The sequence below is a fragment of the Gorilla gorilla genome, chromosome 1 (genome assembly GCF_029281585.2).
Source record: "Gorilla gorilla gorilla isolate KB3781 chromosome 1, NHGRI_mGorGor1-v2.1_pri, whole genome shotgun sequence".
Classification (NCBI taxonomy): Eukaryota; Metazoa; Chordata; class Mammalia; order Primates; family Hominidae; genus Gorilla; species Gorilla gorilla.
In genome coordinates, this window is record NC_073224.2 from 151,230,783 (window position 1) to 151,243,189 (window position 12,407).

The following is a 12,407-nucleotide window of genomic DNA, read 5'->3' on the forward strand; positions in this document are numbered from 1 at the left end:
TATTCATGTCCCAAAACTTACTATTTTCTAAAAAGATACATTTTTTTATTAATATACCATATAAACATCAAATAAAGCACTACTATACCTGTAATATCTTCTGGATCTGATACAACAATATGTGCATTTAATTCCTGCAGCTTGTGATGTAGTTCTTCTAATTTTTTATTTGATTTTTTCAAAATGTTGTCTACATAAGCCAAACTTTTTTTATCTGTTGTGACTTTCCTCAGATTTTCAGCTCCTTCTTTGATTTTCAGTTCTTTCCTTATTTCTCTCTTAATTCGATCCTTGATATCATCCAATTTCTGCTGCACCATTGTATCTGAAAAGTCTAATTTTTGAACAGCACTCACATTCTCAGAAAACGGAAGACTTCGGGAATCCCCCTACAGAAAAAATAAACACAAATGTGGGAGTTTAGGAGAGTTGGCTGCTCAGTAAATATGCAGTGTTTTCAGCCTAAGAGAGTCTTTCTTGATTACATTACATTTAACTATATTTAATTATCTCCTTAATAAGCAATAGACCAACTACTTACTGACTTTTATTATAACCATACAAAATCATAAATTCAAGAACTCACTGGCCACTCACTAAGTAGCATTACTTGACAAATACATTTATATTAAAATAAAGTGAACACATCTACACACAAAGGCTGTGTAAAGATAGCGGATTTTGGTACCTTAGGAACCCAGGTTAGATCCCAACCCCTACACTGTGAACCTTGAGCAAGTTACTTAACTTTTCAAATACTCAGTTTTAATAGTCTACAAAATCTAAATAATAATAGTAGCCACCTTTTAGAGATACTGTGGTAATTCACAAATATTCTAAATGAAGTTCTAAATACAAGTACTGGGTCACTGTAGTCACTTAATAAATAAAAAGTATTATTAAATTCTATAGGTAAACACTAAAAGCCCAGACTTCATCACTACATAATATATTTATGTAACAAAACTGCACTTGTATCCCTTAAATTTATACAAATAAAAAAATTCAATAGGTGAATAATTTTATCTTCTGTAAGAAACTTCTTAAAAATAAATGAATATTGGCAAAATAGATACCTTTATGACCACTTTTTAGTTAATGAATTAAATGTACTAGGGCTTGGGAAAACTATATTCAGAACTCCATTTATACAGTTGTTCTTTGGTATGTGTGGGAGGTTGGTTCCAGGATCCCACATATACCACAATCTAAAGATGACCAAGTCACTTATATAAAACGGTGTGGTATTTGCATATAATCTAAATACACACCCCATACTTTAATCTCTAGTTATTTATAATATACAAGTGGTATGTAAATAGTTGCTATGCTGTATTATTTGTATTATTTTTTATTTTTTTTTCCCTAATACTTTCAATCTAAAATTGGTTGAATCTGCAGATGTTGAATCCACAGATATGAATGGCCAACTGTATACTTGAAGGCTAAGTACTCCAATTGGTAATTTGGTTGACTCAGTACAAAAGCATCATTACTTGAGAACACCTCTAAATTGTGTCCTATTGATGGAAGCTAAGACAAAACACAGTACAGTCACCTTAAAATGAAAATCCAATCAGTTAAGCACAGCTAATCTATATTTACAACAACTAAAGTTATGTTCTAGCTATTTCTATATCATTTACTGTTTCAAAGTCCATTACTATAATACCATTGGATTTAAAATGTTTAAATTCTGAAACACAAGAAACCAAAGATAATGGTTACCTCTGGGGAGGAGATTTGAGTTTATGAAGGACATGGAAAAGAAAAAGACACACTGTGCAGCCTTTTTGTACCTTTGAATCACAGACCTAATTAATGCAAAGATTTTCTTTAATTTTTTGAGAATTCCTCACACCCATATAAATAAGTTGATGCAAGTACTTTCTACATTCATTCTTAATTTCTAAAAATTATGTATCATGCAAAATAGTGAAAAGGGTGAGCTTATGGGTGATATGGGATCTCGTCTTGGTTTTCATATCAATTTACCTTGTGCCTGCAGGTATATTATGCAAAATATGAAGTAGTTGATTTCTATAAATCTTTTTTTTTTTTCTGGTAGAGATGGGATTTTGCCATGTTGTCCAGGCTGATCTCAAACTCTTGGCCTAAGTGATCCTCCCACCTTGACGTCCCAAAGTGCTGGGTTTACAGGCATGAAACACGTGCCCAGCCTGTTTCTAGCTAAGAATTCCTTTGAAACGCCAACAAAAAATAGTACAAAGAAAATTTCATGTTGTTACGTATACTTACCAGGTTCCACGGATCCTAGGTTAAGAATTCCTAAAATAGGTAATCTACACCTGTTAGAAGTTGTATTTCTGATCTGTCACTATACAGATAAACAATGATCTTCTACCTGAGCCAAAATACTGTCTAGATTTTTCAGTATTTATAATGGAATATAAGTCCTACGATCCATTTGGTTTCCAAAGTTTAAGTGTCTATCCTTGGCAAGTTGTCAACAACACTAGCACATGTCTATTGTCAAAGAATAAAATCCTAAATTCATATTGTCTAGTTTCAGGTAAAGTGGACTGAGGCAAAAAATGCTTAGATAAAAAATAGTTTAAGCTAGTTCCATTCCTCCAAATATTTTTGTTTCAATCCTTACACATTTATCAGAAAACACTTTATGAACTGCTTTTGCAGATTTGTTCTTTAATATTATGTCCAAAGCCAGAGGTCTGCAAAATTTCCTTGTTCATGGTACTCTTAGTATCTCAGGAAATTATTCCTTATTTCTCATAGGCCAGAAGAAATACCTAACACTTTCGTTTACTGCCTACTTCAACTCCCATTTCTTTCCACTTTGTTCCTTAAACTCCAATCATATCAAATTATAAAACTTTACTTCAAGAAATCATCTCTCTTGGCTCAGCCACTAAGCATGCTTCACCTTTGGTATGCACCATCTCTCCTTTCTCCTGCAGTTATATCTTTCAAGTATCTTCTTGGCCCTGTTAACTTTTACTTTGTTTCAAAGATCAAGAACAACTCTTGCTGGGAAATAATTTCCTGTCCAAAGCCTTTCTTTAGAATTTAGTTGAATGCCTCTCCTGTGTGCTCTGATATTGTGTACCTTATTGAAACAATTACCCCTTTTTTTTATCTGACCACTCTTCAAAGACTATGAGCAATTTGAGGGCAGGGCTTATGCTTGGCAGATTAGTTTGGTTTTTTTTTGTTTGTTTTTTAATGACTTGTCCATTATGTTATTTAATATTCTTCCTTTACAATTAAGGAAAACCTGCCACTGCTGAGGAACTCATGCTTCCCTCTATCTGATAAAGAGAATTTGGAGAAGAGGCAGAGTCAAGATGGCTGAATAAGACTCTCCAGCGATTGACTCCCCACAGAAACATAAATTTGAACATGATCTACGCATGAAAGTAACTTCGCAAGAGCCAAGGAACCAGATCAGAGATGACCATATCTGGTTTTAGCATTACTAAGAAAAGATCAACTGAAGAGGGTAGGAAAGACAGAGGTGCAATGCCTGAATCACCTCTCCCCCAACTATAAGCACAGCACAGAGAGAGACACAGCCCACTTGGGGTAAGGAGAGGGAAGTGAGTGCAGGACTTTTGACTTGCAGCTCAGCACTGGGCCTGCCGTGGTGAAACCCAACACCAGGCAGAACCCCATGATCCTTAACCCCAGACCAAGCTAGGCAGACAAGGACCCATCCTGATACTATGTGGAAACCTGTGGCCTTAGTATGACAGACTTGTGTTCTGGAATCTCCAGTAGCCTCAAGCCATGAGTGAACTTCAGCAGCAGGAAGGCTACAGTGGTATGGGCCTGGTTGGTGCCCCGGGGATGTAGTAGTCCTGGTGGCAGGACTGGGACCCCATTATCCTTCTTCCAACCCTAGGCAGCACAGCTTGGAGAGTGCCTCCATCTACTGGGGGAAAAAGAGGGATACAAAAGCAGTACTTTGATCTTGACTCAGTGACAAGTCTGCCATGGTAAAACTCCACACTGGGCAAAATCTGATGGCCCACTGATCCCAGGCTGGCACCCAAAGACCGTGCCTCTGAACTCACTTCAGTGTCAGGCAGAGAGACATGGCCTCGGTGGAATAGACTCAGGGGTACATCACTACTGTCTGTCTGCAGTGGACTTGAGCCACAAATAAACCTCAGCAGCAGGCAGGCTATAGTTCCATGGGTCTTGGGCATATCCCTGTGCTGTGCTTGTCTTGGCAGCTATGGTTTTTCAGGTGTGAGCTAGCATTAAGATGGCCGTCCTGGCCACAATACTGCCTGCTCCACCCCTTCCCTCAACCCCAGGCAGCACAGTGTGGAGACACTGATGCTTGAAAGAATGAGAGGGGAACAGGTACACAATGTTGCTTTGGAGCATGCCATGGTGAGGCCCAAGCACTGAGCAGAGTGACACAGTGCCTAACGTGTCCTGGCCCCAGTGGAAACTCACACACCCAGCGAGACAAACTACCCTCCAGTCTCTCCCCTAGTCAATCTGGGCCAGAACACAAACCAACTGTGAATTCACTGCAAACCTGGGCTTACGGTGCCATCTAGTGCTGAAACAGTGATAGTGGCCAAGGGCTCAAAGAACGCAATAATAGCCTTGCTTAGAATTTCTGGAAGAACAGGAACAAACCACCACCAGGCTTTGAATGGGGAATAAACAGCTAATCCCTCAATGTTCAGATGTCAGGGCAGGCCAAAGGCATGAAGAATATTCAGGGGTCGGGCACAGTGGCTCACGCCAACAACTGGGAGGCTAAGGTGGGTGGATTACCTAAGGTCAGGAGTTTGAGACCAGTCTGTCCAACATGGTAAAACCCTGTCTCTACTAAAAATATAAAAATTAGCCAGGAGTGGAAGTACTTGCCTGTAATCTCAGCTACTCAGGAGGCTAAGGTTGGAGAACCACTTGAACCTGAGAGGCGGAGGCTGCAGAGAGCCGAGATCATTCCACTGCACTCCAGCCTGGGCAACAGAGTGAGTGAGACTCTGTCTCAAAAAAAAAAAAATTTTAAGAAAGCATTCAGGAACCATAATTTCATGAAACAAACAAAATAAGGCACCAGGAAACAACCCTAAAGTGATGGAGATGTGTGATGTCTCAGAGAATTCAAAAGAGCTGTTTTAAGGAAACTCAATGAACTTCAATAAAACACAGGGGAAGAATCCAGGAATTTATCAGAGAAACATGAGAGATTAAACAAACTGAAATCCTGGAGCTGAAAAATACGATGAACAAAATGAATGCAGTAGAGAATATCAACAGCAGAATCTATCAGATACAAAAATCTGAGCTTGAAGACAAGCTATTTGAAAACACATAGCTGGAGGAGAAACAATGAAAAAAGGGTAAAAGGGAATGAAGAAGTTTACAGAACAATGCAACAGTATCAAAAGAGCAAATATTTGGGTTACTGGGCTTCAAGAGGGAATTGAGAATGACAAATGGGAAGAAAGCTTATTCAAAGAGATAATAACACAAAACTTCCCAAAACTAGAGAAAGATACAAATTATCCAGGTACAGAAAGGTCAAAGGTTACCAATCAGATACAGCCCAAATAAGTGTACCCCAAGAAATACCAGAATCAAATTCTCAAAGATCAAAGACAAAAAGATTTTGAAAGCAACAAAAGAAGCAAATAACATATAAGGAAGTCCCAATCTGTCTAGCAATAGACTTCTCAGCAGAAACCTTATAAGTCAGGATGAGTGAGATGATATATTCAAATTGCTAAAGAACAAAAAAGATTGGGGGCTGGGCTGTCAACCAAGAATACTGTACCCAGCACAGCTATCCTTTAGAAATAAAGCAGAGATAAAGACTTTGCCAGACAAATGAAAGCTAAGAGAATTTATCATCAGATATGTCTTACAAGAAATGTTAAAAAAAAATAGGCCAGGAACAATGGTTCACATCTGTAATCTCAGCCCTTTGGGTGGCCAAAGTGGAAGGACTGCTTGAGCTCAGGAGCTCAAGGCCTTGGGTGGCATAACAAGACTTTGACTCTACTAAAAATGAAAATTAAAAAATCAGCTGGGTGTGGTGGCGTGTGGCTGTAGTCCCAGATACTTGGGAGGCTGGGGTGGGAGGATCATTCAAGTCCATGAGATCAAGACTGCAGTGAGCCATGATCGCACCACCGCCCTCTAGCCTGAAGGACAGAGTGAGACCCTGTCTCGAACATACAAGCAAACAAAAAATGCTAAAAACAGTTCTTTAAATGAAGAAAGAGACTCTAATGTGCAACAAGAAAACATCTTAAAGGTATAAAACTCACTAGTAAGTATACTGGAAGACGGAATACTATAATACTATAAATGTGATACATAAAGCACTTGTATCTTTAATATGAAGGCTAAAAGACAAAACTATTAAATAATAACTATTTTAATTTGCCAAGAGATGGGTAATATAAGACGTAAAATGGGACATCAAAAATTACAAATGTGGGAGAAAATGGAGTTAAAAGTAGAGTTTGCTTTTTCTTTCTTTTCCTATCTTTACAATCAAAGTTGGGTTGCTATCAGTTTCAAATATCTCATTTTAAGATTTTTTTCATAAGCTTCATGGTAACTGCCAAGCAAAAACCTATAAGAAATACACCAAAAATAACAGGGAAACCATCAAAACACATTACTAGAGAAAATCACCTAACCATAAAGAAAGACAACAAGAGAACATAAATAGCCAAAGTAATCTAAAGCAAAAAGAACAAAGCTGGAGGCATCATACTACTTGACTTCAAAACACATTACATAGCCATAGTAATCAAAATAGCATGCTACTGGTATAAAAAAGACACACAAATCAATGGAACAGAAGACAGTCCAGAAATAAATCATCTATCTACAGTTTATTAATTCTTGACAAAGGGGCCAAGTACACTCAATGGGAAAAGGGCAACAAGTGGTGTTGGGAAAACTGGATATCCACATGAGAGAATGAAATTGGATTCTTATCTCTCACCACAGACAAAACTCAACTCAAAATGGATTAAAGACTTAAATGTAAGACCCCAAACTACAAAATCACAAGAAGAAAATATGGAGGAAATATAGGGAAAAGCTCCATGTCACTCGTCTAGGCAAGAATATTTTGGACAAAACCTGAAAAGCATGGGCAACAAAAGCAAAAACAGTTTGAGCATTCTAAATCCAAAACTCTAAAACGCTCCAAATTTTTTTTTTTTTTTTTTTTTTTTAAAGATAGGGTCTCACTCTGTTACCCAGGCTGGAGTGCAGTGGTACAATCATTGCTCATTAGCAACCTTGAAACACTGAGCTCAAGTGATCCTCCCACCTTAGCCTCCCAAGTAGCTAAGACTACAGGTGGGCTCCAGTATGCCTAGCTAATTTTTATCTTTTGTAAAGACAGGGTCTTGCTACATTGCCCAGGCTGGTCTTGAACTGATGGCATCAAGTGATCCTCCTGCCTTGACCCCCCCAAATTGTTGGGATTATAGGCGTGAGCCACTATGAAACCTTTTGATTGCCAACATGATACTCGAACTAAATGCTTATTGGAACATTCCGAATTTTCAAAATTTGATTTGGAATGCTCAACCACTAAGTATAATGCAAATATTCCAGAACCTGAAAAAATCCCAAATCCAAAACACTCTGGTTGTAAGCATTTCAGATACAGGATATTTAACCTGTATAGACAAATGGAATTGTGTCAAACTAAAAATCTTCTGCATAGTAAAGGTAACAATCAACAGAGCAAGGATGCCAGTCATAGACTGGGAGAACACATTTACAAACTACACAACTGATAAAGGGTTAATACCCAAATATAAAGAACTCAAACAATAACAAACAACCTGATCAAAAAATGGGCAAAAGGCCTACATAGACATTTCTCCAAAAAAAGAACATACAAACAACCCACAGGTGTATGAAAAAATGTTCAACATCACTAATCATTAAAAAATGCACGTCAAAACTATAATGAGATATCACATCACTCTAGTTAGAATAGGTACTCTCAAAAAATCAAAAGACAGCAGGTGTTGATGAGGGTATGGATAAAAGGGAACCCTTATACACTGCTGGTGGGAATGTATAGCCATTATGGAAAACAGCATGAAGGCTACTCAAAAAATTTTAAACAGAACTACCACATGATCCGGTAAATCCCACTACTGGGTATATATATCCAAAGAAAATGAAATCAGTATGTTTTACAGATATCTGCACTCCTATGTTTATTACAGCATTATTCACAATAGCCAAGATATGGAATCAATCTAAATATCTATCAAAGAGAATAACTATTTTTATGTTTCTTGTTACATATTCCCAACTTTTTTGTACCCATTAACCCATCTTTCCCTACCGCTTTTTCCCCGCTCCCCTCTCGTCCTCTCATAACTACCATTCTACTCTCTACCTCTATGAGAACAACCTTTTAGATTCCACCTATGAATGAGATCATGTGGTATTTGTCTTTCTGTGCCTGGCTTAGTGTCCTCTAGGTACATTCACATTGTCTGAAATGACAAGATTTCATTATTTATGACTGAATAATATTCCATTGTGTATATATACTATATTTTATTTATCCACTTACAAGACTTCATTTAAAAAGTTGGGAATATAAAACAAGAAATTTAAAAATAGTGTTTCTCTTTGACATAGAATTATAAAACTCAAGAAATCTAACCTAAGATAATAATTAGAAATTTTTGTTATATAGAATGGTCAATTCAATAATTTTAAAATTAATAATATGTTCAATGCATTGTATTGGGCACAGACAGATTCCCTTATAAAGCTTACAAATATCAGGGCTTTAAACCAACTTTAGAAAAGAGAAAGTTCAGGATGCTACCTAAGTGTCATAACAAAAGAATTTCAAGTCAGCTAGCGAATAAAGAAAGGTTTCCCTTATTTGTGCCCTTGATTAGTTAACAGCAGTATATGCAGCTGATATACTGCTGTGTAAACACACTTTTATTTCAAGTTATGTTAAAAATAAGAACTTTAAAAATAGAGGGAAAGATAAATTAAGAGGGATTTCCATTTTATTTTTCAAAGTTTTCCATGTTTTCTCTATTTTTTGACAATAAAATTTTCTCCACTTCTTTTTTTAACCTTGTCTAATAAGGAAAAGACATTATTTAAAAGAAACCAAAAGAACCAAAAGTAATATTAACTTTATTTCAATTGTGGAAAATGTAAAAGCTTATAATCATATCTTATACTACATTACATCTGCTACTTAACCTTGCCACTTTCATTCAACACAATTCTACTACAAGGGACCAAACTACAGACTACACAGTACATTGTAATTAAATTACCTCATGTGCCAGTCAAGTATTTCAAATACACAAATGTGATAATATGTATTCGGTAAATACAATGACTTTTACTTTGCACAATAATGAAATTCTTATTTTTAGACTCAAACATAAACTGACATTTTCAATTTAATATACTTCAACAAACTCACAGTAAAGTTAAGAAAAACACTGAAATAAGAACAAGACCAGATTCAAAGAACAAAATGAAAATGGACTGTCACTCGTGACCAAGTACTTCATTTAGGGAGAGACAGGAGAGGATGTTTACTCCTCATTGGCCCAGTTCCCAGAGTAGTGAAAAAGCTGTTACTCTCTCTACATTTCAGAAATATAAAACAGTCTGACCTGATAGATGCCAAGAAATGTTAGAGTACCTATAAAAACTCACTGGATACAATGATTCATATACTATGTTAGCTAGAAGGAATTTCAAAAACCATTTAGTCTAACTTTCTTGATTTTAGTCTTGGGGAAAGCATGCTTAAAGCAGCTAAGCAACTAGCTGTCAGAGACCTGGCTGGGTTCAGCTTACTAGTCTTCTGACTCCTGGTAAATTGCGTTTTTATTTACTCCATACCATCTTCTTCGAGGAGCCCTCTGAAATACCCGTTTATCTATATTTGAACTACATCTTGACCAGATTGATTTGCATTAATAGATATTACCTGCCTTAAGCCAGGGATATTGGCAGAACACATTTCTTCTTCTCTAATTTCATCCTAATCCAACATTCTGTGCCTCAAAAGAAAAGTGCTCTCAACTAGAAAGCAAGAAACCAGTTCAAACACAAGCCCAGTGCACTGGCTATCCAATTCAAGCGTATTATCCTACTTATCTGTACCTGTTTGCTTATTTATCTTTCGGTTTCCCTATCATACAAGGTTTAAAGAAAAACTTTATTCAAAACATGCATTGAGTTCTAGGTAATGAAATATAAAGATAAAAATGACCTGATCTTTCTTTCTGGTATTCAATTTATTAAAGAAGACAGACATGAAAACCAAATATAATTTGAAAGAGCAGCAAAGGCTTCACACAAATGTAGGCCATACTGTGTTTTTTGTTTGTTTGTTTTGAACAGAAGGCTCAGTTAGAATGTTGTGTTATGGAAATAATGAAGCATTTGGCATCAGAATGACCATGTATAAATTCTGATACTGCAATCATGCTAAAGCTTCGATTTCCTCATCTGTGAAATGGAATTATTATAACTGCCTGACCATATTATTTTTAGGTCTCATAACGGCCATGCCCACTGAAAAAATATGCTTTCATAGCAACAGTACAGTTTCTGGCACATAGTTGGTACTGAAGCAGATAGTGCTGGGTGCCTACATAATAGCATCCTCCTATTATCCTCACTTAAAAAACAATAATAAAAAAGAAAACCTCCCATTTTGTTAGATGAAACAATGTCTACAGCTAAAATTCTCATTTCACCAGGCTCTCCTGCAGCCAGAAGTAACCATATTACCAAGTTTCATCAAAGATAACTAAATCCAGGATTTTGATGAAAGCTTTTACTTCTCCTTTTCTATTTGCCAAGAATGCAGACCCAAGGCCTGAAAGTACAGCAATCATCTTACAACGAGGAACAAACAGGACAAAACCCAATACACTAAGGATGGCAGAGCAGAAAGAGAGAGAGCCTGGGTCCCTGATGGCCTTACTGGGCACTGCTATACAAGCCCTAGACTGGCTACCTTTCTACTTCTTGTTTCAGATGGAAAATAAATCCCTATTTGGTTAAGGCAAGATCATATAGGGCCCTGTAGGCCATATAAAGACTGGTGTTTCTTTTTTTTTTTTTGAGACGGAGTCTCGTTCTGTCGCCCAGGCTGGAGTGCAGTGGCACAATCTCCGCTCACAAGCTCCGCCTCCCGGGTTTACGTCATTCTCCTGCCTCAGCCTCCGGAGTAGCTGGGACTACAGGCGCCCACCACCACGCCCGGCTAATTTTTTTGTATTTTTAGTAGAGACGGGGTTTCACTGTGTAAACCGGATGGTCTCGCTCTCCTGATCTCGTGATCCGCCCGCTTTGGCCTCCCAAAGAAGACTTTGGTTTTTACTTTGAATGAAATGGAAACTCAGGGCAGGGTTTCAGCAAAGAAATGATATAGTCTGACCTGTGTTAAGAAATAATAGATTTCAAGGGAGGCAGGGAAACATGTTGTGAAGCTATGGTGCATTGTTACAAAATGGCCTCAAGTGAATCCTGCCTCTTTGCATTCACACCCTTCCACATGGACTCTGAGGGTAGTCTTCTGAGGGACTCTGACTAAAGTGACATTCTACTGATGTGCAGGAGTTCCAAGTACAGGCTTCAAAAGAGCTCATAGCTTGTTTTTGCTCTTAGAAACCAACTGCTATATAAAGAAGTCCAAACTATCCTGCTTGAAAGAGAGACAACATGGAAGACGAGAGAAACCATGTGGAAAGAGGCCATGTGTATGAGAACAAAAGCTTTCCAGCTGTTCTAGCCCTTCCAGCTGAGGCACCAGACATGTGAGTGAAGCCACAGTAGGCATTCCAGTCCAGCTTAGCCACCAGCTGAATACAGCTGCATAAGTGAGCCCAGTTGAGACCAGGAAAAGAAACACCTAGTATACCCAAAGAATCTTGAGATGAGCTTGCTATGCTGCAATAGACACTTAATAAAGAGGCTATTGTACTAATCTAGGCAAGAAATGATGATAGCTCTAAGCAGTCTTTTCAAATACAATTATTATCGATTACTTTCTGTGGACTCCTACTGGATAACAATTGTAACAATTTAATTTAAAAGACGGAGATGTTGGCTGGGCGCAGTGGCTCATGCCTGTAATCCCAACACTTTGGGAGGACGAGGCGGGCAGATCACCTGAGGTCAGGAGTTCAAGACTAGCCTGGCCAACATGGAGAAACCCCATCTCTACTAAAAATACAAAATTAGCCGGGCATGGTGGCACATGCCTGTAATCCCAGCTACTCAGGAGGCTGAGGCAGGAGAATCGCTTGAACCCAGGAGGCAGAGATTGTGGTGAGCCGAGATCGTGTTATTACACTCCAGCCTGGGCACAAGAGCGAAACTCCATCTAAAAAAAAAAAAAAAAAAAA

General features: G+C 37.8%; 1 protein-coding gene across 4 annotated transcripts in view; it reads right to left on the reverse strand.

Moving 5' to 3' along the window:
- Positions 1 to 12,407, reverse strand: part of PKN2 (protein kinase N2) — a 153,091-nt gene that overhangs the window by 91,893 nt on the left and 48,791 nt on the right. For all 4 annotated transcript variants that reach the window (XM_055351707.2, XM_019026183.4, XM_055351708.2 and 1 more), the window contains exon 2: positions 89 to 389. In XM_055351707.2, coding sequence (XP_055207682.1) covers positions 89 to 389 — 301 coding nt within the window. The remainder of the gene's footprint in view (positions 1 to 88; positions 390 to 12,407) is intronic.